At 36.0% G+C, this 24,842-nt stretch overlaps 1 protein-coding gene across 3 annotated transcripts; it reads left to right on the forward strand.

Moving 5' to 3' along the window:
- Positions 1–237: 237 nt before the first annotated feature.
- Positions 238–23,728, forward strand: LOC107723681 (glycophorin-C-like). 3 transcript variants are annotated; one of them, XM_016532390.1, is made up of 5 exons: positions 238–453; positions 1,130–1,166; positions 3,795–3,935; positions 19,750–19,779; positions 23,062–23,728. In XM_016532390.1, exons 3-5 carry the CDS (start codon positions 3,866–3,868, stop codon positions 23,256–23,258), a joined length of 297 nt encoding a protein of 98 aa, XP_016387876.1. In that variant the 5' UTR covers positions 238–453; positions 1,130–1,166; positions 3,795–3,865; the 3' UTR covers positions 23,259–23,728. The 3 variants fall into 3 exon arrangements, with proteins under 3 accessions (XP_016387876.1, XP_016387878.1, XP_016387877.1); XM_016532392.1 differs by having other exon boundaries at positions 1,133–1,166; XM_016532391.1 differs by lacking the exon at positions 1,130–1,166.
- The last annotated feature ends 1,114 nt before the right edge of the window (positions 23,729–24,842 follow it).

Genomic DNA, 24,842 nt, shown 5'->3' on the forward strand with positions numbered 1-24,842 from the left:
AAAAAAATGCAATATTTCACAGCTGCATATTTCACAATTGCACATTTCCCTTGCATAACAATTGCTGTCTGCCTCTGTCTTTACTCTTAGCCAAGCTGTTTTCCCCCTTCCCTGAGCTCAGTCTGACAACAGCTGCGTGTTATTCTAGAGGAGGAGTCTGTGTAGTTGTGCTTTACTCAGGAGGAGGAGTCTGTCCAGCCATTGGTCGAACACAAGAAACTATTAGTAAAGCAGTATGTTAAGGGAGGAGTGGGCTGAAAGGGGAAGTTCACATGCTATACAATTAAACTTAACGGATCTAAAAACAGACCTCTGATATGATTCATGATAATATTTCCATCCTGTTAGAAAGTGAAAGAACAACTGAGGAAGTATTTCTGTTCCTAGAAAAAGGACAGGAGAAGAACTTCAGGCTGTGGGAGAACTTGTTGCAGAACTGTTGAAGAGAAGTTGGTGAGTTAGATTTCACTTCAGTATTTAAAATGAAGCCTGCTGTCATGAAATGTGTTGCTTTGCAGATTTAAATATGAAATATAAAGCATGGTACATTATTGTTAAAAGATTTTTTAGATGGTGACAAGTACTATTCTTTAACTGTCCAAGAGTTTTTCTACTGTTTACATCTGCCCAACTTTTCTCCCATCAGAACAAATTTTAACTTTATATCTAAATCTGTGGCTTTCTTTCGTATCTAAAAAAGTGTCTGGTCCTCGAGAGAGTTGTGTGTAGTTTAACAGTGTTGAGTGACAGAGATGAAAAAGCCAGGTCAGCAAATAACCACAAACACTTGTAAGTGACATCTGCCCTGCTATATTAAGCTGCACCAGTACTCCAATATACTCCAAACACACAGAAAAGTATATTTCACAATATTGAAGTTATTTCTCTAATTCATTGATAGTAAACTCTTTGAATGATATTTATCTTAGGGTAGTTCACACAAAAATGAAAATTATGTCATCATTTACTAAACCTCCTGTCATTCCAAACCTGTATACCATTTGTTTTAAACATTTGAATTTATTTTCAAAAATGCCTTTTAATTTTCGAAAATTGACTTTGATTGTATGGACCAATAAATAAATAAATAAACATTCATCAGACATTCATTTTCTTTTATGTTCCTCAGAAGAAAGAAAGTCCTACAGTTTTGGACTGACATAAGGGTGAGTAAAAGATTATATAATCGTCATTATCCATCTAACCCTTATATTTTTGTATAAATAATTTTGCATTATTACCCAAAATTAAAACTTTTTTATATGTTAGCTTCTTTGGAGTTACCACCTTTTGCCTTGATTCTGCACACTCTGGTCATTCTGTTAACCAGTTTCAAGAGGTGCCATCTGGGATGTTTTTAAATTGTCTTGACTCCTCCACATTTATATTGGGCACCTGTTGGTTGCTTTTTTTCCTCACTATCCTTATTGCTTTGCTACTCATGCAGGGACTAGTATGTCCTGTTGCCTGAGGCTTGTATAAAAGCTTCAAGTGTAAATATTAGAGTAAAAGCAAGTCATGCTGGTGCACAAAGCTTATATTTGAGCACAGCTGGCATTAACAGTGCGGTTTTTAAATAATAGAGAGCTAAAAATTAAAACAAGCTAAAATTGCTTTATTCTAGCACTGAGTCGTGAAGAGGGAAGTAAATAAAAGTTATCTTAAATTAGAGAGTGAGAGTGAGAACTTGTTTTCCATCATCGCATATAACATTTATGAGAGCTCCTCCTTCAGCTGCAGGCATAAACATTGACACAACTTCATAGAGTCTAACAAGTTTATAAATTGGTAGCCTTGTCAAACCCATCTTTTTAAAATGACAGTGTTCAAACTGAAGTTTTTAACCCTCATGTCCTGCAAGTACTACAAACTAAAAACAAGAGAATGTCAGTGTATGATACGTTTGATATATGTAAATAAAAGAAATCCATCGCTGGATTTCAGGAAGGAAGTAGAGAGAAGGAAATACTGTGAATGTTTCCTTTGTTTCACAGTGAGTGATAAGGCCCAGGGTCTTTAAAGGCCTCTTCCTTTGTTTAGTAACTGCCAGAAAAGTCAGCAAAGGCTAAATAAGGTCAATGGAGTTTAATCGAATGTGTCACACGGCACTATATTGTGTACACATCAACATATCAGATCTACAGAGTAGAGCACTTAAACATTTCGTTTAGAGCTGACCAACTGGGTAAAGGCAATGACTTTCTAATTTGATTTGCTTCTGATTTATAAGCTCTCAATTCAGTTCAAATGAATTCTGAATATTTCAGTTGCTATATCAACAAACCTGTTTAAATTCTTACATAGTCACCTGATGGTACACTATTGTTCAAAAGTTAGGGGTCGGTAAAAAAAAAAAGAAGCTCAGCAAGGCTACATTTATTTGATCAAAATACAGTAAAAACAGTAATAATGTGACATATTATTTCAATTTAAGGTAAACAAAAATTTAATTTATTTATGTGATGGGAAAGCTGAATTTTCAGCAGCCATTACTTCAGTCTTCAGTGTCACATGATCATTCAGAAATCATTCTAATATGCTGATTTGCTGCTCAATAAACATTTCTTATCAATGTTAAAAACAGTTTTGCTGTTTAATATTTTTGTGCACACTGTGACCTTCACTGTAAAAAAAGTTGAGAAAACTTAAAAGTTTAAGGCAACCAGCTTCAGCAGATTTTTGAGTTTTCTCAACTTGTTTTTGTAGGAGATTTCTGAGTTTTCTCAACTTTTTTGTTGTATAAACTGAAAACAACAAGTTGAGAAAACTCAAAAATCTGCTGAAGCTGGTTGTCTTAAACTTTTAAGTTTTCTCAACTTTTGATTTTTTTTTTACAGTGTTGTAACATTCTTTTGTAACATTATAAATGCATTTACTGTCACTTTTTATCAGTTTATGACCTTGCTCAAAAAAGTCTTACTGATCCCAACTTTTTGATGTTAGTGTGTAACATGCATTATGACTCCAACACCACCCAGATTAGATTGCCAGGACCCAATTTATTTTCATTGAGAGGGGTGAATGGTCATATAGTGTAGAGCAAGTGCAGTCGCATTAAACCAATAAGCAATAGAGAAATGGACTGCACATTGTGTGGGGGTGGTGAGCCAGTATCCACCACTGACTCACTGACATCTGCAAGACGGTTGCATCCACTTTAAAAAGCACAGATTAACTTTACTGATTTACAGTGATGTACATGTAAAATAATAATTGCAGCTTTAAAATTAACCTCTGATTTGTCCCTTCAAATTATTTTAATACGCTCCTCTGACCTAGTCAAAAGCCAGTAGGAAGTTATCAACCCCCTGTTGTGTCACAAAACAGAGCTTTTTCCGGAAATTTGAAAGAACTTCATAACATAGATTCATAAAATAGCTAGGAAGCCACACAAGCCTCAGATCAACATTGCTGGCTAGAGATGTGGCATCTTGCTGTCTTTTTGTCACATTCTCTTTATATGGTCTAAATGGGAAAAACAAGTCAGGTTTTGTTTACATTATAGAGATCTTTGACCTACAATTATCGGTATCAGCCAAAGTAAAACTTACTAAACAAACATGCTAAATAATGTCTCAATGATAATCTAAACATGCAGTGCAGCTTATGTAAATAATGGATAACATTAGAAAAGTAAGTGCAAATATTATTCAGTATTCACATTGGGATTTGGATGATGTAATCTGTTATGTGCTTTATCTTGGAACATAAACGACACTCTCCTGCTATTTCCTCGCTCTGTTTCCCTGAGAGCACATTGGAGTGAAGCAATTGCCCTCTCTTTCTTTCTACAGACATCTCATCATCCCTGAGAACACTCTCCCGCAGCTGTCCCCCTCAATCTCACTGCCAAATATTCCTTCACATGTCTGTTATGGCCAACTCCACAGAACGTAGCGTAACAAGCAAATCTGACACATCACTCATATCTATTCGTAAGTATTTTGTAGTTCTGTGCACTATACTGAATGAGCGTCAGCACACGCTGCAGCGTTATCAAATGGGTGTGTTTGGATGTGGATTGGTGACATTTAGAAGAGCAGACTGCTCTGAATTTCACATACAGAAATGAGGATGTGTGGTTTGTGTGTGTTGGCAATGGCATGCAAGCATGTGTGTAGCATCAGATGTGTGGTTTATGTGTGTGAGATATTTTTGTAATATGATATATGATTGCAGTTGACATTATTCTCTGCTATGTGTATATATATATATATATTTCAAAACAACCGTTTTCTAATTTTAAATATATTTTAAAATTTCATTCAGAAAAGCTGAACTTTCATTACTCCAGTTTTCAGTGTCATATTATCCTTCAGAAATCATTCTAATATGCAGATTTGGTGCTTATGAAAGATTTTGTATTATCAGTGTAGAAAACAGTTGTGCAGATTAATATTTTTGTGGAAAGTATGATACGTTTTTTTAAAGATTCTGAATAGAAAGTGTGGGGAAAAAATGGAAATCTATAATGGCATTCTGTCTTTACTGTCACTTTTGGTCAATTTAATGCATTGCTGGATGAAAGTATGTCTTGATTTCTTTAAAAAAATAAAAAAGCTTTTTTTTTTTTTTTTTTAAATGAATACACTTTCATTCCACAATGCATTAAATTGACCAAATCTTACTGACCCCAAACATTTGAACAGGATATTAATTTAAAAAAAACTACCTCTGTTATATTTTCCTTATGTATAGTATGTGACTATCAATCATATGTGCTTTATCACAAGAAGGTATAGTGAAACAACTAAAACATCAAACCATTTTGTGGACCTTTTGTTGTTCCCTAACTTGCGTTGTACTAGATTTGGAACTGCTGGCTTACCAGAGATCTGTTTGACAGAGGGTGATGGTGGTGTGGTACAGCTCTGAATATGAGATATGGAATGTTTACTAGATCGGGAACAACCAGCTGTGAAAACATAGCCGACAGCATAACAAGCCCATAAGAGTCAAAATACAGCAAGGCTCTTGATAATCAACAGAAATCAGTATTAGTACACTTTGAGAATAATTCACCATGAATGAATTGTACCAGCTGATAACGTCCTTTGTTTACACATGTTGTTTACGTTGTTTTAGCACCGGAGAGAATTATGCAAATCAGAAAGCAATGAAAACACACCAAAAAAATAAAATAATTAGTGCTGAGTTTACTGTGCATGGTGAAATTTCCGATCTTACAGGCCAGTTCTGGGTTGTGGGGGCTGCAGAAGACTACTGTGATGTGGCAAGTTTTGGGAATGAGCTTTTGAGGCTAATTTACATTGAAAGGAGGTGTGTTAGTGTCTATAAATACTTGATGCTAAAAAAGGAATGAGATAAAAACATGCAAAAAGCAACTGAAAAGGGCATCATATATCATAATCCATATGAATAATGTTCTGAATAAGGTTAGACAAAATTCAAAATTTAAATGTGGCCTCCCTTTTAATAAATGAGTTGGAATTTGAATTGCATTGTCCACACCAGGAAAATATTGTGCCAAAACATAATTACATGATTGAGGTTGAGAAATTATGCCTGTTTATTCCCTGTTAAAACAATTAAAATAGCCATCAGAACAGATTAAAGTGTATCAGAAAATGCTGTAGTCCATTAAAAGTTATATAATGGGAAACCTTATACTTACATTTTGACATATTTAATCATATTTAATCTTTATAAATTTCTATAGGTAGCATTTCAAACATTGAATATTCATGCATTCTGATGTTTCTAGAAATACCCAGTATGTTGTGGTATTTTAATGGATATTTCATACTGAAGAAAGTTTTAAAAACTGAACCTCATAGATGTTGTAAAGCACTTGAAATTAACTTTCACTCTGCATCTTTCTTTCGTTTGATTGCTGTCTCTTGAAATAATGAAAACTGAGACTCAAAGGAGCTTAAAAAACACAATAGAAGAAATACTGACTTTTTATTGTACTCCAACGTGACAAAAAAAAAAAACTAACAAACAAACAAGTGACTATTAGAAATGGATTCATGAAATCCTAAGAAAAAATCTCTATACCTAACATCTTTTGATATACTTTTCTGTTGTTCTTTTTTGTAATTCTAAAAAGATGCTGTGTGCATTGTGATGAAGTCGTGGCACAGATCGGTGACCAGTTTCAAGGTTGTATTTTAGATCACAGGCTTAGGATCAGTTTTCAAAGAAGCCAGTAGGTCATCACCTGTTGTGTGTTGGCATAGTGCTGAGTTTAAATAAACATTCAAAAGGGGGCATAAGCTGTGTCTGTGAAGACGGATGAGGGTAGTACAATCTTGATGCTAATTGATGACTTACTTGTGTGACAGGTTAAGTTTTTTAATTTATTTAGAGATGAATAAAATAGATCTCAAACAAGTAAGAAGATGGCTCAAACATAAAAGCTAGGCCAAGAGAAGAGAGAAAACAAATAAGGGAAATAGGACAAGACTGCTTTGTTCTTGGTGGAGGATGAAACAAAGTTAGAACCAGAGGGGTTGTAGATGTTTTTTAGCTACAGGACAAACACTGAGTGAGTGTGTGTATGTGTTCCTCACAGCAACAAAACAGCAAGCCAAAATGTTGATTTATCTTCTGTTCTGAAAGCCCTCGCATCCAAGTCCCCCAAGTATGTGATGGAAAACATAGCAAACAAAACGCTTGTTGGTCTGTATCCCGCCGCAGTCCAACAGCTGCATGCGCATTCACCTTGCATTGACACTTACGCCATGACATTGTTTTTAATTGGGAACTGTTAAATGAAGGGCAGTCTGCACATCTGTGTTTGTAGCTGTAATGGACCACAGAGGTTACTAATGAACTGTGTTTTATCTTACGTTATGCCAAGTTCAAGGATGGTTATGTTTTACAAACTTTCAATAATAATGAGAAAAACAATAATTCGATAATATTTTAATCATTTTATTTTAATAATAATTTTAGTTATTGATTTTATGTTTTTTATAAACTTTGTAACTATTTAAAAATTTTAAAAACATTTTTTTTTGTTTATATTTTTACATCATATTACAGAAATGATCTATTTCAAATACTCAGCATTAACAAAACAAAAAACACTGATACTGATAAAAAAAAATACTGAAATATGAAATCTCTAACTCCACTACAAAACAAAAGTATTGGCTACAAGACTACAAGATTCATTGTATTGTAAATTGAAATGTTGCTAAACACCATCTAAAATCTGCTTATACTATTTACTCTTTGAATAAACAAATTTGAGAAACCTGACAAAAAAAGTTGTTCAGCTAAAATATTTTCTTTTTGTTTAAATAAAACACTGATGCAATGCAGTAAGTTAATTAAGCTGCTTTCTTCAGTTTTATTATGAGTCTTTTGAACTAGCATGATATCATTAGGAATGAAATACAGATTTAAAACAGTTTGTCTCTTTGTGTGTCATCTTTATCAGTTTCCTGTATGTGATATGTGTATGTCCGTCCACAGGAATGTTGGAGAATCAACAGCATGCTCTTTATATTATTATGATGGAAACAGGCACTGTTCTCAACCAGCTGTCCATAATCAACCTCAGTGGGCCTGCAGTCACTTGACTGACTCATGAGAGCACATGCCCATTAGTAAACTCATTGAAAAGGCTTTTTCTCTCAGAGACTCACTGACTCTCAGCTTGAATGAGGGAATCTGAGAGTGTGGTGGAGAGGTATTCTTTCGAGGCGAGATGCGTGACATATGGTTGGGTGAGATAGGAACGGTTACCACTTGAGCCTCAAATCCCAGGCAGATGTGACCTCAGGCCATGAAGGAAAAAGAGAGATGGAGAGAAACACCAGATTGTTTGAGGAAATCAGTTGCAGAAAAGCAGAGAGAGGGGAATAGTGAAGAGCTCTTTAACTGAGACTCCCACAGGACTGAGTGTGTGAGTGTGTGTGTGTGTGTGTGTGTGTGTGTGTGTGTGTGTGTGTGTGTGTGTGTGTGTGTGATAATAAAAAGTGTCAATAAAAAATTGTGAAGATGTGTTGGAACTGACAGAAATTTTGGGGGAGGGTATAGGTGTCATGAGCAGACAAGGCAATTTGATTGTTGAGGAAAACAACATTTTTAACATCCCTCAAACCATAAGCCTAATAAAACTTTACCTTAAAGTTAACATGACATAAAAAAAATCATGCTATATATTGTCTAAATGCAGTTATTGTGAACGATTCATCTGTACGTTTTATTTTATTTTATTTTTGACCTTAATTCTTAATCAAAATATCTTAACTCAATCTTCTGGATCTTCGATCTTCTCCTTTCAATCAACAACTGATGCAGTAAACCTGATCTCATCGCGAAAACGTACCTGTGGGAACCTTTTCATAAAAAACACCCAAAACGTACCAATAAGTACATATCACTGCAGTTTCCAAAAGCAATGAACACTAGAGGCTGTAAAACAGCAAGCACTAATTGTTTTCGTACACATTTATGATTACAGCTCCATATGTTTCGTTTTCTGGACGTAACAAGCTTGCTTGGTAGCTCAGCCGGCACGAATTGGACTTGGATGTGGAATTCTTGGGTATGAATCCCGTGAAAAACATGACTCACGCTGAAAGAGCTGAAAGATGAGAGATCGAAAAACAAGCTAAAACGGTATGTTTGCGATTGCGTTTTTACGTCACATTCGCTTTTTTCATACTTTCTGGTAGGTTTAGGTGTAGTGCAAATGGTACATTATTTTAAAATGTATTACAGTTATAGCTCCACTCATCGGACATTTCAAGTCAGAAAAGAGGTGACTCATACAAAACCAACGTCACATAAAATGTACCATATGTACGTTAATCAGTTTCGGGGGGAAAAAACAAACACTCTTTTCGCACCACTCAATGGACATTTCACATCGAATATGTCACGAAACGTACATAGCGCTACATATTTCGCGTATTGCAAAAAGTTCCCACAGGTACGTTCAGGCTTGATACAGTCCATGCCATACATCTTTTTCAAAAATTCACTTCGATGTACGTCACAATATGAAAAAAAGTATCTGTCACTTCTTCCGTTTCATTGCAACTTTAACCCTAATGTCACATAAGCAGCATGTATTTATTACATTACCCTTCTTAAAATTTGTGGTGCGCCCCCTAGGGGTGTGTTTGGAGCGACATGAAGTTGAGTAAATGATGGGGAAATTAAGGTTTTTGAGGAAAACATTCCAGAATTTTTCTCCATATAGTGGACTTCAATGGCGGCCAATGGGTTGAAGGTCCAAATTGCAGTTTTAATGCAGCTTCAAAGGGCTCTACACGATCCCAGAAGTGTCTTATCTAGCGAAACGATCAATCATTTTCTAAAAAAAATAAAAATGTATAAACTTTAACAAATGCTCGTCTTGCAGAAGCTTGACCTCACGCATTACGTAGTCACATTGGAAAGGTGTGATGTAGGTGGAAGTACTGACCCAGTGGTTATACAAAGCAATCGTGCAAAGAAAGTCAAATGCCCTTTTCAAAAAAAAAAAAGGTAAAGCAACGATGTCGGACGATTTTGAAGTTGGAGGAGAAAATGACATGGAGTTTTTCACCCTACCTATACCCTACAGATGAAGATCTAACTGTGCGTGACCTTTCCAATGGGATTACGTTACGTCTTGGACGCAAGTCACAGAATTAGTGCAAGATGAGCATTTGGGTATAAAAAGTATATAAATGTGTATTTTTTTTTTTTTTTAGAAAATGACTGATCGTTTCACTAGATATGACATTTATTCCTCGGCTGGGATTGTGTAGAGCCCTTTGAAGCTTCACTGAAACTGACCTGGGGGTGAATAAATTATCAGGATTTTTTTTATTCTGGAAGTGAACTAATCTTTTAATTCACTTGAATAGTGAAAAAAATGTTTTATTTTATTTCAATTAATAAAAGGTTTCTCATCATATCATATATTTAAATCTGTACAAAAATGTGAATAATTAAGCCTGTATATTTTTCTTGTACCCGAATGGGCATATCAAAATATACTCTATTAACTGTGAGCACAGATGGACACGTTTAGTGTATGCGCACAACCTAGTGGACCTTTTGATTTTGAGCGTTCAGATCACTTGAAAATCACCTGAAAATTACATCATGCGGATTGTAATCCGCAATGGAAAGTCTGAAAACTTTATAACCCTTTCTGTACACTCAGGTTTAGGTCCCTGTGGATATTTCCACATTCCTCTTATCTTCATAGACGTGCACTCTGTCGCCTCCAGTCCTCTTTCTCAATTTGATTTTTCCCTCCCCCTCAGCACCACAATCTGATTTCTGGGCCACTGAATAACTGTATCTGTGGCCAAGTGACCTCGGGGTCATTTGCAATTTGCTTCATTTACATATTTTTCTGCGATTCTCAATCTATTTCTCACACTTTCGCCGCTCGCAAAGACTAGATGTCCTAGTCCCAAAGATGATAGACTGACCTTCTCAAGGGAAAGTGCCGTCTATAGAAATGAATATCATAATAATAATTATGCTGCTTTGATTATGGCACATGGCATTGTGAGGCATATTCAGGTGATGAATGAAGCCATCTAGGCAGCAGAGGCCATTCGGATTCATTGTGTCGCCTCTCAAAGGAATATGTTGGATTCGCTCTTTGATGTGCAATACGGTTTCTCAAGGGTGATTCACACCAGCTTATGTAAGGGTTAAAATAGTCAAGAGTTTTGGGACGCTGACAAAGCCAAGTGACCTGTTAGGACCGGAGTAAACATACAGACATGCTAGCAAAATGAAAAACTGCAACTGACATTTCTAATCTATAGATGCCAATGTACAATATAAGTGACTGTTACTGGCAACTTACAGACGAGTCTGTGTAAAGATTATGAATAGGAAGTGAGGGTGTTATAGAAGTAAAGAGGGATGTGTGGCTGTGTAATGGTGTGGAAGAGTGAGCTGCTTGTGTTTTTAGTTGCACAGCTGTTGGGGTGGATCCACTTTCAAACCAACACTTTTTCATAAAGCTAGTGCACACTGTACCAACAAACACTAAAATCAAACTGTTTTTGTGTTTTGATGGTTTAGTTTGTTAACACTTAACTGTCGCTGTCATTACAGGATATGCTATTAGGGGTAACACTTTATTTTAAGATGTACTTGTTACACATGTTACATGTACTTACTATTATAATAGCAATAAATTATGCATAATTACATGCAAGTAACCCTAAGACAAACCCTAATCCTAACCCTAAACATATCGTAAGTACATGTAGTTAAATAATATTACTCAGTACTTAAATGTATAATTACACTGTAACAAGGACACCTTAAAATAAAGTGTAACCCTATTTAGTTTTATTTGGGGGGGAAAATGTGAGTTATAAGAGATTATTTCACTCAGTATGACCTTTTTTTTTACCTCCATCAATCAATTTCAACATTGATAATAATAAGAATTTTTTCTGGAGCAGCAAATCGTGATATTAGAATGATTTCTGAAGGATCATGTGACACCAAAGACTGGAGTAATGATGTTGAAAATTTAGCCATCACAGCTTTGCCAGCACAGGAATAAATTACATTTTAAAATGTATTTTCTTAAAAAAAAAAAAAAAACAACAACGGTTGTATTAAATTGAAATAATATTTCATAATATTTCTGTTCTACTGTATTTTTAATCAAATAAAAGCCTTATTGATGAGCTAAAGAGACTTCTTTTAAAAACAAGAGCCCAAACTTTTGAACGGTCGTGTATATTCTGGATGATTTTAGCTTGAGCGAAATTAAGTTCAAACAGCAGGATGATTTCCTGCTCAATGACACTAATAACTGGGTCAATGATCAGAAAATGAGGGCATTATTCAGTGTTTTTACGCTTGTAGCAAACTGTTCTAACATTTGGCAGTTTTTTGTGGCAGTTTGAATTTGCCTATAAGGAAATGCACCACTATCAATCTTGTGTCATATTCACCTGGCTTTCAGATATCACTCTTCTGCTGTGTTCACCCTGTTGGTCATTTCAAAACCCCTATGAGTTTCTTTATTCAGTGGAAAGCACATCAAGCTTTTTGCAGCTATTTTTTTTTTGCGGTCAAGCTTTAACAATGAAACTTTTAGGTCATTATTCTCTGAAAATCTTTCCCTTTAATGGTAGCTCTCAAATCTTGTTCATACATATTGAAGCCTTTGAAAAGTGGCTGCACAACAGTTTTGATGTCAACAGTGGCACATGCCATTGGCTCTTGTGTGTCTTGTATCTGATTATGACACGTTTGAATAAATTTGCGAACTGCAGTGGAGATTTTCAGTGAAAAACTTTTCTTCACCCAAATCATATTGCTTCAGAAGACTTGGAATATGTTGGAATGTGCCACATAGACAACTTTGATGGTTCTTTTTGTTATTTTATATACTAAGGCCTGTTCACACCAAGGACTGTAATAATGATATCTGTATCCATATAGTTTTAATAATCATTCCAATTCTATGAGAATAGGGGAGTCCCTCAACCACTGTATAATGACAACAGCACAGAGGAACAATATTGATGGAATCAGTTTAAAGTTTTTCTTCAGCTGATGTCCGATAAAACATTGACAGCCCATCAGAATAAATCGAACTTTAAAGAGCTTGAGCATTTTAAGCAGATGACAAAAGCGCAGCACACACTTATAATAACAGAGCAATGGATGGGTGCTAATAAAGTCATCATTATTGTTAACTTTATTATTGTTCTTGGTGTGAACAGAGCATTATGCAATATAGTTAAGGGGTGGGGTTACAGGGTTAAAAAAATACCAATATTATATATTTGTATTATACCGTTTGCTGTTATATAATCCTCAACAGAGTTGAAATTTCAGCAGATCTGTGTTGAGGTAGGGCAGGATAAAATTTTCTACAGTGCCGGTTCCCTAATGAGACTGCCCAGCTCAATAACAGAAATCTGTCCCTCTCTCCCCTCCTCAATGTAACAGCACAAGCTTTCAGCACGCTTCCCACCCTCTCTCCTCCTCCAAGACATGCTGAAATCTCACTCCATTAGTCACATCCATTACTCCCGTTTCCTTCCCTGTCTTCTGCACTCGGTTCATTTTTCTGTTAGGAACAGAGGGAGACTAGCATGTGGTTTCCTCATTCTGTCTCCTCCATCTCAGCCCAGTACGGTTATGAATTTAGGGTTATAATCACCATTGAGCTCTTGTGTAATATATGCTTGCACCTGTGCTGTCCTGGTGGCTGCCCTGTCTGTGCTCAGTGAGCTGTATGTGTGTTGCATGATGCAAATCGATGCAATAGCTTGATGTGATTAACCTTCTTATGCTACTTCAGCTCTGGCCTACTGACTCAATGAATAACTCACGTACTTCTAACCCAGAATTAAATTAGTTAATGTACTATACATGAACATAAGCAGCCAGTTGCATAAACATGGTACGTGGTAATCAGTCTCACTTTTGGATTCAGATTAGATCAATCTACTTTTTCATGTGACTGACTTCAAAAAGTTATGACCAAAATTAAAAATTAGATGATTAACTTTGAACACTAGTCTAAGCAGTTTATGCAGCTGACCACAGGTGTAATATTACTGCATAACTGAAGTATTTTCAATATTGAATAATAAATTCAACTGAATAATGAAAAAAGTAGCTTTTCTTCTAATTTGCATTAAAGAAAATAGTAAGAAAAATAATTATTTTTCTTGTTTTCTTGTAAAAATATTTTTCAAATAAGATACATTTACTTGAAGAATTAATTTATATTGAATTTTTAATTATGTATGCTTAAAAAAAGAATATATGCAATATATATGAAAATAAATTAAAGGGGTCATATGATGCTATTTTAAAGATCATTATTTTGTGTATTTGGTGTAACAATACATCTCCCTGACATGGCTGCATCACCACTACTGCTGTTCCTGAAACCACGCCTTCTTTCTTTGCGTGCACATTTGGGTGGCATTATGCTAATATTTCCACATATTGACGTAGATATGTGGGGGCGTGTTAGAACGAGCCGTTTTAGGTAGGCGTGGCTGACTCTTAACTTTTATAAAGAATATCTCTTTGGATTTGAGACTTTAGTCTTTGCAACTTTACAGATCTTCTTTATGCACCAAGAGCTTGTAACACTCCAAAGAGAAAGGAAAACTTGAAATCGCATCATATGACCCTTTTAATATATTAAGTCTGCCAACATCTCTCTAATGCAATTTTGCTTCTTTTGTTTCTCAAGCAAATATATGTACAAGTTGTTGTTTGTTTTGTTTTGTTTTGTTTTGTTTTGTCAGGCACCCAACATGTTAAGTCACTGCCAAGTAATGTTTGAAAATGTGTTTCTCTATATATGTGGTATCACATTTAACGTAGTTAGGCACATTTTCGTGGGCAAAAAACAGTTATTTTAATTAGAATCCATGCAATCAAGAATTTTGCGTGATGGTGGATGTTTTCCCTATGCAGATTTTGCAATGGGTTAAAGTTGATTATGCAAACAGAAAACTGCTTGGATTAAAGTGCCTTCTGTGTGAGCTGTGCTTCATACATTACTACATTGACAGTAGACAATAGACCTTTTTTGTCCACAAACTTTTGCTAATGCAACAGCACCTTAAAGGTGTAAAACAGTGTAAGTCAGTGATTTCTGGTTCGATAGGACAATTCTTCATCACATGGGAAGGCTGATGAGCATCCTTTGGCCTTGACACAAGCTTCCTCAATCATCAATTTTCTGATATGATCTTGCAGGGCAGTCACATCACCAACAATACAGTGTAGAAATACAGTGACTGGTCCTCTCAAGTCTGATAGAAATGACTATCGTAAAACCTGTTTAAGAGGAGGATTTAAAGGTCTGAATAGCCTTGGTGGCACAGAGGAATCTGAGAAGAGCTCCTGACCAGTAAATGAGAGATTTATTGATGGGCTTACATGCTTTCACTCAAGGCTGTTTTGAGGCCTTTCTTGATGTGGATCTGTGCATTGCAGACACAGTAAATAACGTGATGATCAATATTTCCTTTTCACGATATCAAGTCTGATAAGGGGTTACAAGTCATTCTGAGCTTAATACATAAAACATATCACTGTGAAGACAGTATGTCAGTTGTACTTTAAACCTTCAAACTTTTTAATTCCATAGTGTTATGAAATGGCAGGAATGAGATCATGGGATCATGACACATAGGCACCAAAATATGATTTTTCCCAAAATATAAAGACAATTATATTTGTTATTTATCATGTAGCCTATACAGATTTATTACTGTAAAGATAATTATAATATACTGTATCACACTTGCCATGCTTTCATCCTTACCATTTCTTTAAAAATAAGAAATATCATTTCTTTTTATTTTTTTACTTTTGACTAAACTTTTACAAGGACTCTCCAACATTCCCATTGGACTGTCTTGAAGAACGCTTGCACTAAAGGACTGTGGGAATGAATTCTCATTCTTACCTCATCTGAAGAGCAGAAAATATGTAAAACAGTGTGAAATCCATGAGGAATTTTTGGAGCATTCGACATAGATTTCCGACTATGTGGTGGCCTTATTCTTCCTCACTGTGACTGCTGCACCACGGAGAAATGTATCTAATTAAAATATGTTGATTGAGCATTTGTATGGTTTGTTAGAGGTTCATTATAAGCTGAGGATTCTCTGCAGCTCCCTCAGGTTATCATCTATTGTCAATGTCCTTACTGGCAATGGGCTATTTGAAGGGAAGCTGCTTAGCTTTTAATGCTTCTTCACATAGTAGGATTTGGACTTACATTTTACAACCAGCTGGTTTAAAGCTGAAGTGTGTAATTTGTTTAATTTTTAAATATATTTTACTATAATATTCAGTGGAAACTATAAGAAAGCCACTGGGTTGATTTTCACTGAAAACAAACATCTCTGTGATGTCTTTTGATATCTGTACCTAATATATATATATACAGTGGGTACGGAAAGTATTCAGACCCCCTTAAATTTTTCACTCTGTATGTATATGTATATAAGAGATTGCCTATGTGAGATGGACTTTCAGTTTTCAAGTTCACCTGTGTCTGTCCATTTCTAAGCTGCTCTTTTAAAAGGATGATGAATAATAAACAACAGCCAGTCATCTGAGAAGTGAGAGAGAGACAGAGAGAGATAAAGAGAGTGAGAGGAAAGGAGTGTCTAAGAGCGAGTTTAGCGAGGCGTTTAGTGGCTGTTTTCACTCTTAGTTTGACACAGGCAGATGGCCACAGTCGAGTGCTTTCCTGACAGACATCGGAGCTGTTAATTCTCTACATGAAACATGAAGTCCTGCACTGACACTTCATCACCTCAGAGATGAGACAAGGACCTCTATTCCTGCGGTTTTCACAATGTACTATAGAGCCTGCCTATAGGGAGGTGATGGGCCTTTTGTGGTACATTTAGTGAAATCAAAGAGAGCAGCAGAATCAGCATGCAAAATTATAGATTCTGGACTACAAGAGGAAGCAATATTTTTGGTGTCTTCTTCAAGAACTGATTAAGTTCTTTGGGAATAAATCAATTTCTAGTAGATGTCTAAAAGTAGACTATTTAGGGCTACTTTTAACCTAGTTATCCAATGTGTGTGAGGCTAACGGATGACAGCCAGATCATTGGTTGTCCCGGTGAATAAAATGTTCAGATCAGAGCTAAATGCCATTGCTTTGGTAGTTCTCCAATTTGCTGAAATTTGGACAGATTTACAGTTTGGGCACTGGGCAGAGCAACAATGAGAAATTTCCATTAATTCAAGCTGGAAAATTATCAGCTTAATGCGTTTCCCACCCAAGATCTGAAGGGACTGGAATTCATTCTGGCTCCTGGTTTTGCTACCCATCCTATCGGGAGACAATTACCAGTGCGCTTCAAAAGCCGGCTTTGGGCAAGATTAGCTCTACTTCTGGGAAGGTGATGAAAGCAAATGTCTTGCTGCTGGGTTTGCTCTGCCCTGGGTCTGTGTGGCAGAAGTGAGAGAGAGGGTGGAATGCCTTTGGCCCTCATCATCTTTCAGGTCCAACCCGTCGGCTTTCATGGCAGGCTGTGAAAAAAAAAGAAGCTGTTCTTCAGATCTGGCCACGCAGCACAGATGTCCTCCTCTATGTCACAGCGGCTGGCGGATTTCACTAACGAGGCTAACGAGGGGACGCCTCCAGGCCAGACAGGCTCCCTCGTGTTTGCATGGCAAATTTAGCAGAGATTTAATCCGTCCTGGGGTGCTGTGGCTCTACGCTGAGTGTGACTTAGAAAGATTTTTTATAACGGGCTTAACATCCACTTTACCGAGAATTTCTGCTCTAAAATAAGAACTATATCCATTATCTATCATATATTTTAGCCTGAAATTTCTGGTCTCCCTGTGCCACACATCCACGTGTCATAGATTTAAAGCTGAAGAGTATAATTAAAAATCTACTATCTTAATTTAATATGCAGTGACAGCTAACAGTAAGCTATTTGTGCTGTGGCGCTATCAAAACATTGCTTCGTTTGTTTCAGCATCCGATAGAGTAGCATCGGCTCAGCCAGTGGTGAGTTTGTGGCAAGATTGTTTGAAAGCGATCATTATTTTTGCAATTTGGTTCGGTGAAGCCAGTGGTGCAGAAATTCCACACTTCAGCTTCAAGTCCTAAATAGATTTCAACAGTTTGCTTCTCTGTTCACTGAATGGAAACGAAAACGTGACCTGTGAGATATAAAAACAACAGTGTCCTTCATGCCCCTTTTGAATGATTCAACTTTCCAAACTTTCCTACCAGCTAAAGCACATGTTAGCATTTTTAAAGGTGCACTAGGTCATTTTTTTGTTCGTGTTGCTGGTCCTTGGTCTTGTGGTGTGCATTACAGAAGCAAAGGTTTTCAATTACCAATGTTAATGTAGAAATTTGCAGTCACCCGTGATTAATTTATTACACAAAGTGAAAGTGAGAGGAAAGTGGAAATTTTGGAAAGGAAAGTGTCCAATAATAGGAATAGTAAGAAAACATGATGATCACCTCACGTGGCCTCAATCACGACCTCCATAAGGTGGCCTATTCCATATACAAAAACAGCTTTTGTTAGGTTGCTCATACAACTCATGTTGGTGTACATACATTGGTTTAAATACGGTTATTGTGTTTATTTGTAAAACTTTTTAATGGGTAAAAATGAGGAGTGCACAAGCTGAAAAATGTAAAAATGTATGACATAGACTCTGCCTTGGTTGTTGATTGGATGAAGGCAGATCTGAATGTGAGCTTGTATTCGACTGTAAGAGAGCAGTGGGATCTCCAGCATTTGTCCCCGGAGAGAAGAATTTTGTTTCACCAGAACAAGTTGTGATATTTTAATTAAAAAAAAGTGGATGAATAATTCTCAATAAGATTAAAAGCATGCATTTAGATAATAGGCGTTTTCATATCATTCCAACTTTAATAACCGTACTGAAAAGGCGTCTGTCTTTATATTCTGGAAGAGCTCAGAGTGTACAGCACACACTGTTCTCCAACTGTTTAAATAAATATGCTTTTCAATATGTTCAGGACTCCGTTTTCCAGAGCATTCAAAGTACAATTTAAAGTACAATGTACAATTTTTTTTTTGTTTTGTTTTTTGCTTCATTAGATGTCACTACTGACTTCACTACTCTTAGAGGAAGCTAAGAGAGGTTTTATGGACAGTTTGGAGGTTAGCAGGTCACACATCTGCATGCTATAATGATGAAGACTCACAGTAAAAGCATGTGCTACTTTGTGAAACAAACCAGACTCTCTATTAGAGAGATATTTCATAGTTTTAATAAAGTTTTGAGGAAAGATGCTGCAGAGAGAACCTTGGTGGAGTTGGAAGTACTTGATTGATTTATAAATAATTCACTGGCTGAGAGCCTCTGTGAGGTTGTCGTTTTTATTTATTTATTTTTTCATATCACTACACCTTTTTTAAAGGACAACTAATTATTGAACTCATAAGGAGACATTAAAGATCACATGAGTGGTTGTTATACCTTCAAACACACCTTCATGCCCTTCACATTGCCCAAATGTGAATGTTCTGTGTCTCCTTAATTACTCCAAATATAATCACACTGTAAACACCATATCACAATGAGCTTTTAATCACAATGTAACAGGTTATTAGACACTAATGAGGGAGCTTAATTGTTCATGTTTGGGGGGCATCTGCTTGGTCAAACCTGCATTATCCTTTCTGTTTAAAAATAGTTTTGGGGTCTCACTAGACCTATCTCCATTTTGAAAGCAACATGTTTGATTTGCCTGTCCTTCAGTGAAAGTCAAGTCAAGGCAGCAGATGTTGCCTTTGCAATAATTCATGATTATCTTCAATTACTTTCTTTAACAAGCTTTTTGTCCCCATGGTGATGGAGAGAATGAGTCTGGCTGCAATACAACGGGGGAGACAGCTGTCTATAAAAACAAAGCATCATGAAAGATTCACGTGTGTTATTATAACACAGGAGGAAAGTCAACAGTACGTGTTTTGTGAGGGATCAGTGAGGCAGGAAGGATCCTGTTGTAGAGTTGCATGGCTGCACTGCAGCACTCCTAAAAAAAACACTTATCTTCAAAAAGTTTCAGAACTCTAGCCATTTAGAAAGGGTCGAACCGAGCTAACTTTGATAACATGTTAACTTTGATCAAATGTTGAGACATTTATGCTTAAAATCAGTGGAGGTTAATAGTAGAACTATATTACAAAATGATATGTCATATGAGCGTTCTTATTCAAAAAATAAAATTCAGTTTGACATATACAATTTTGCTTCATCAGAATATTTTCTTCTTGTCTTTAGAGGGACCATACTTTGAAGCCATAGTTGGAGGTAAGTGTAGCAGCTCTCAGACTTCACATATCTAGCATGCCTTAATCTCACTAGAATGTAAAACTGTGCATCTTTTACCTTAAGTCAATATTTCTATCTAATTTGACCCGTTAAATATTACTTTTGTCAGGGCTGCTTTTCCCGAGAGCATCGTAAAGCCTAGGTAGAGACCATTGGTGTTAATGGTTTCTGCAATCTACTTAAGCTTATGGGCATTTAGGTCTGGACACAGTTGTTTTTTGAGCCAATCACCTGAACTGTAAATGTCATGTGATTAATTACTCTGGAGGCACAGAAAAAAAAAAATGTGGTAGATGACAAAACAGGAACACGGACAGCCCAAAACAACGATTCTAAACAGCGATGTAAATGGCAGCAGGCAGAGGATTATATCCATTTTCATTTCCAAATATCCAGTCCATTTCAAATGCTTTCCAGAGCAAAACTGGGCACTGGTAAAATATCTTCTATATGATAATGACATATTAGCAATATGTTACTTATTCAAAGTGCATGGCTGTCAGTGGAAAAAAATGCTTTTTGCCTCCAGAGTGTAGTTACGAGAACATTTTGAGAACAGCACTTTGATGATGGTCAGAGAGGCTTGGAAGATTTCTGTACAAATGAGAGGTAATTTGTGCACAAGATGTTTCCTGGCGTCAGAAGATCTCTGGCTGAGCAAAAAAAAAAAAAAAGTACCAGTACCACAGTGGTCTCACTTTAGCTCATTTACACATGAATAATCAGTGTGTGGGTTTGTTCTCAACACTCAAGTAATTGGAATCGGTAAACAGCAGGGATCTAATGATAGGCTACATGCTCTCAAAACCTTTTTCAGGAAACTGGTCTGGCATATCAGGAGAACATTTGTGTATTTCATTGTGCATATTAGTTTGTTAGGGCTGTGTGATTTACTGCTGTTTTCTACAGACAAGGCACTCTGAAGATTAGCTTTCATTGGTTAAGTCTGTCTGTATTTTCATTCGCAAAATTTACACCTGAATCTAACATTCTGTTATCGCATTTCCCCGACCTCTCACTTTAAAGGGGTGGTTGACTGGGTTTTCTATAGGCTTGATTGTGTTTATGGGGTGCAGTCTAACATGTGTTAATGCTTCGTTTGTTAAAAAACGCATTATTTTTCACATAATTTACCTTTATTCCACACCGCTCTGTCCCTTCTCCTCTGAACGCACTGATCATTTCCTGCTTTTATGAAGCCCCTCCCTCAGAAATACACGATAGGCTCTGATTGATTAGCTGGCCCAGTGTGTTGTGATTGGCTAAACCGCCTCTAGCAATCATCTAAATGTCCCGCCCCTCAACATAGCGGCATGTGCTCCGGTTGTATTGTAAACAATGACGTCGTCTATATTGCTTAATGATGTTGAACATAGCTTTAGGTTAAATTCCCACTTGAATATAGCTAAAGATAAGTTGGGTTGAGAATAAAAGTACAAAAACTAGTTATAGACCAAGACATAGGCTAATAAATCAGCCAATATTTGGCTATTTCAACATAATTGGCCAACCAGGCAAATGCAGATACTAATCAACAGAACTGGGGCCTGATGTATAAACGTTGTGTACGCACAAAATGGGAATGGAAATGTGCGTACACAATTTTTCACACACATATCGGGATTTATAAAAAATAAACTAAGCGTAAATATGTGCGCACCGTACGGACACTCTAGACCAGTGTTTCTCGACCATTGAACAGATCCGATGACAGTAGAACTGTTCACTGGTGTCGCGCACAGACGGTAGCCTAATGATAACCCTTTCGTGCTCTTCCCAATATTGTGACAGACGCCATATTTAAAAGATAGAATTTGAAGGAAACTGTAAGATATGCGCGTTTTATTTTCAAAATGTTTTGTTATTGACGCAGTGAGTCAGACAGCTACACTGCAAAAAAAATAAGGCCTATCTCTTTCCATAAAAATATAGGCTATAAACATTCTAAAATATATGTTTACCTTTTAGGCAAATTGCATAAAATAGAATAGTGATGTCTCAAAACGCATTTATAGTCCGTAGCCTATCTCATATTTTCCTAACTGTAGGCTACCCTTAACTGTGTTAAACATGGTGTCACGTGGATGGAAATATGCATGAGAATGATATGCAGATGACGTTATGCATATTAAAACTAGGCGTTGTAAGCTCCATATATGGCTATTTCGGGGAGGAGACGGGGTGGAGATTCATGTACGCACAATCTTCCGCTGACTGGGTATTACAAAGGGACTTTTGCGCAGGTTCTTTATAAATCTGATAACTTTGTGAAAACTTGTGCGTACGCACACATTTAGGATGAAATCTACGTAAAGTTTTATACATGAGGCCCCTGATGGCTATTTCGGGGAGGAGACGGGGTGGAGATTCATGTACGCACAATCTTCCGCTGACTGGGTATTATAAAGGGACTTTTGCGCAGGTTCTTTATAAATCTGATAACTTTGTGAAAACTTGTGCGTACGCACACATTTAGAATGAAATCTACGTAAAGTTTTATACATGAGGCCTCAGGTCTTTTTCTATTTTATTATCATAGTTTTTATTAATATTTGAATTACTTTTAATTTTTATATTTTCTGCTTACATTTTTATTTTAATTAAAGTTTAAGTAATTTTGTTGTTTGTTAGTTTTTTAAAAAAAAACATGTTTATATCATTTTTAACTTTTTCAGTTTTAGTAGTTATAGTTATTATAAGTATTTTTTCTTTCCTTTTTTCAATTTATTATGGTTTTAGTTAACTAATAAAAAAAAACAATTAAAAATTATTTCAAGTTTTTGTAAATATATTTGTAAATATTATGTAAAATGTGTATGTGTCTTATTTACTGGAAAAAAAAATATTATCATTAACTTGTATTATAAAATACTTATGACCATCCACCACCTTTAGATATTGCTATCGGCATCAGCTGATGAATCAGAAATATGTTTCAGATTTAGTACAAGTTAAACTCAATCAACAGCGTTTGTGGCATGTTGTTGACTAATACCACAAAAAAAATTATCATTTCCTGATTATCTAACTTTCTTCTTGTATTAATCAACATTTATTGTGATAACGAACCCAGAATAATGATCCTTTTAAAACCCCTTTTCTGTATCAACCACTGACAAAAACACATACAGCCAGCAATGCTCCTCTGAACTCAAAACAGTGTAGTCTGTTTATTTCAGGGCATTCAGTCTCACCTTATAGCTGCATCCCCCAGGTTATCTTCTAATATAACCTCTCTTTCTCTGTGTCTGTGTGTTCTAGTTGTCATTGCTGTGGTGGTTCTGATCCTGATCCTCCTCCTGGCCGTCATTCTGCGATACATGTACAAGCACAAGGGCACATATCATACCAATGAGGCCAAGGGCACAGAGTTCGCAGAGACAGCAGACACTGCTCTGCGTGGAGACCCTGCCCTGCAGGACGCCATGGATGAGAGCAAGAAAGAGTATTTCATATGAGACACAATAGCTGGCCCTTTATACACATCATATAATAAACTCCTACAGGCTCACATGATGCCTCAACCCTGTTTGCTGGAGCGGTGAAGTAACTGACTGAGATCCCCGCAAACAGAAACAAACACAAAGAGTATTGTGAAATTTCTTCTATATTTCAATATCTGAGATCGTTTATATTTATTTGTTCCTCAAAAAGAGGTAATATTGGGTACAGATGAAAGAATATGCCACACTCCTTGTAAAGCTGAGTGTCTAAACAAACATCAGCTCAGGAGAGTGAGATGGTATTCAGATGAAGGGAAGGAAAGTCTTTGATCTCATTAGACAGAATGTGAATGATAGGTGATATACGAAGACATTGAAATCAACACTGTTAAAAAACAAGAATGTGAAATTAATTGGTCTCATATGTATATTCTATATACTGTATATGACATACTGTATGTGACCCTGGACCATAAAAAAGGTCTTTAGGGTCAATATTTTGAAATTGAGATTTATGGATCATCTGAAAGCTGAATAAATAAGCTTTCCGTTGATGTGTGGTTTGTTAGGATAGGACACTATTTGGCCGAGATACAACTATTTGAAAATCTGGAATCTGAGGGTGCAAAAAAATCTAAATACTGAGAAAACCGCCTTTAAAGTTGTCCAAATGAAGTTCTTAGCAATGCATATTACTAATCAAAAATTAAGTTTTTCATGGAACATGATCTTTACTTAATATCCTAATGATTTTTGGTATAAAAGAAAAATCGATTATTTTGACCCATACAATGTCTTATTGGCTATTGCTAAAAATATACCCTTGCTACTTATGACTGGTTTTGTGCTCCAGGGTCACATATATAAGGATCAGGTATCGGATTCATGTATATCTTCTTAAGAAAGAAGTAAGAAGTTACATTTTAAGAAGTTTGTTCGTTTTTTTTAAGAACATCTTTTTTAAAAGATGAAAACAGCTTTGGTGTTGTCTGATTGTATGGCAGTTCTTGCCAAAGGCTCACCGATCAACTCAATATTAAACACACCTCAAAAGCATCTTTTTGCTCGACCTGCAGTTTAATCTAATGATCATTATAAACATGCACAATATTTTCTTTGTGACTGGCTTTCGGGAGTTCAGTACTCAATGTCACATTTTTAATGCTCCATGTTTTTTAAATAGTTACTTTCAAAGAGCCTGTCTCAAGATCTCAACTTTCTTGCACTTGTCCCAGAACATAAAACTCGTTATCCAGCAGTTCAGCTTTTAAGAATCTTTACTTAGACAGTAGGAAAAACAGTGAGGGAAAAGCCACTGTTATTAGAGGCAGAAATATGTCTTATACATATTAATATGTACATACACTTTTAGAAAAAAAAGGTAAAAAAAAGTTTTACCTTTTTAAAATATAAACCTTGTACCTAAAGTGTGCATATTAATACCTTAAAGGTACATATCAGTAAAAGGCACATATTAGTTCCTTTTAAAGCTTTTGTACATTGTTCTGTTTTTACTGTTGTGATTCTAAATGTAACTTTTTTTCTGCTTGTGGAAAAAAAAAGTTTTTTGTAAGAATGTCTAGGATTTAATTGTTAGAC

This window comes from Sinocyclocheilus rhinocerous, unplaced genomic scaffold (assembly GCF_001515625.1).
Source record: "Sinocyclocheilus rhinocerous isolate Xijiao unplaced genomic scaffold, SAMN03320098_v1.1 scaffold755, whole genome shotgun sequence".
Lineage (NCBI taxonomy): Eukaryota > Metazoa > Chordata > Actinopteri > Cypriniformes > Cyprinidae > Sinocyclocheilus > Sinocyclocheilus rhinocerous.

Coding starts and splice junctions, on each gene's coding strand:
- LOC107723681 (XM_016532390.1), top strand. CDS start 3,866: ATGTCTGTTATGGCCAACTCCACAGAACGTAGCGTAACAAGCAAATCT. Junction 3,936..19,749: donor CACATCACTCATATCTATTC/GTAAGTATTTTG, acceptor TCTTGTCTTTAG/AGGGACCATACTTTGAAGCC. Junction 19,780..23,061: donor CTTTGAAGCCATAGTTGGAG/GTAAGTGTAGCA, acceptor TGTGTGTTCTAG/TTGTCATTGCTGTGGTGGTT.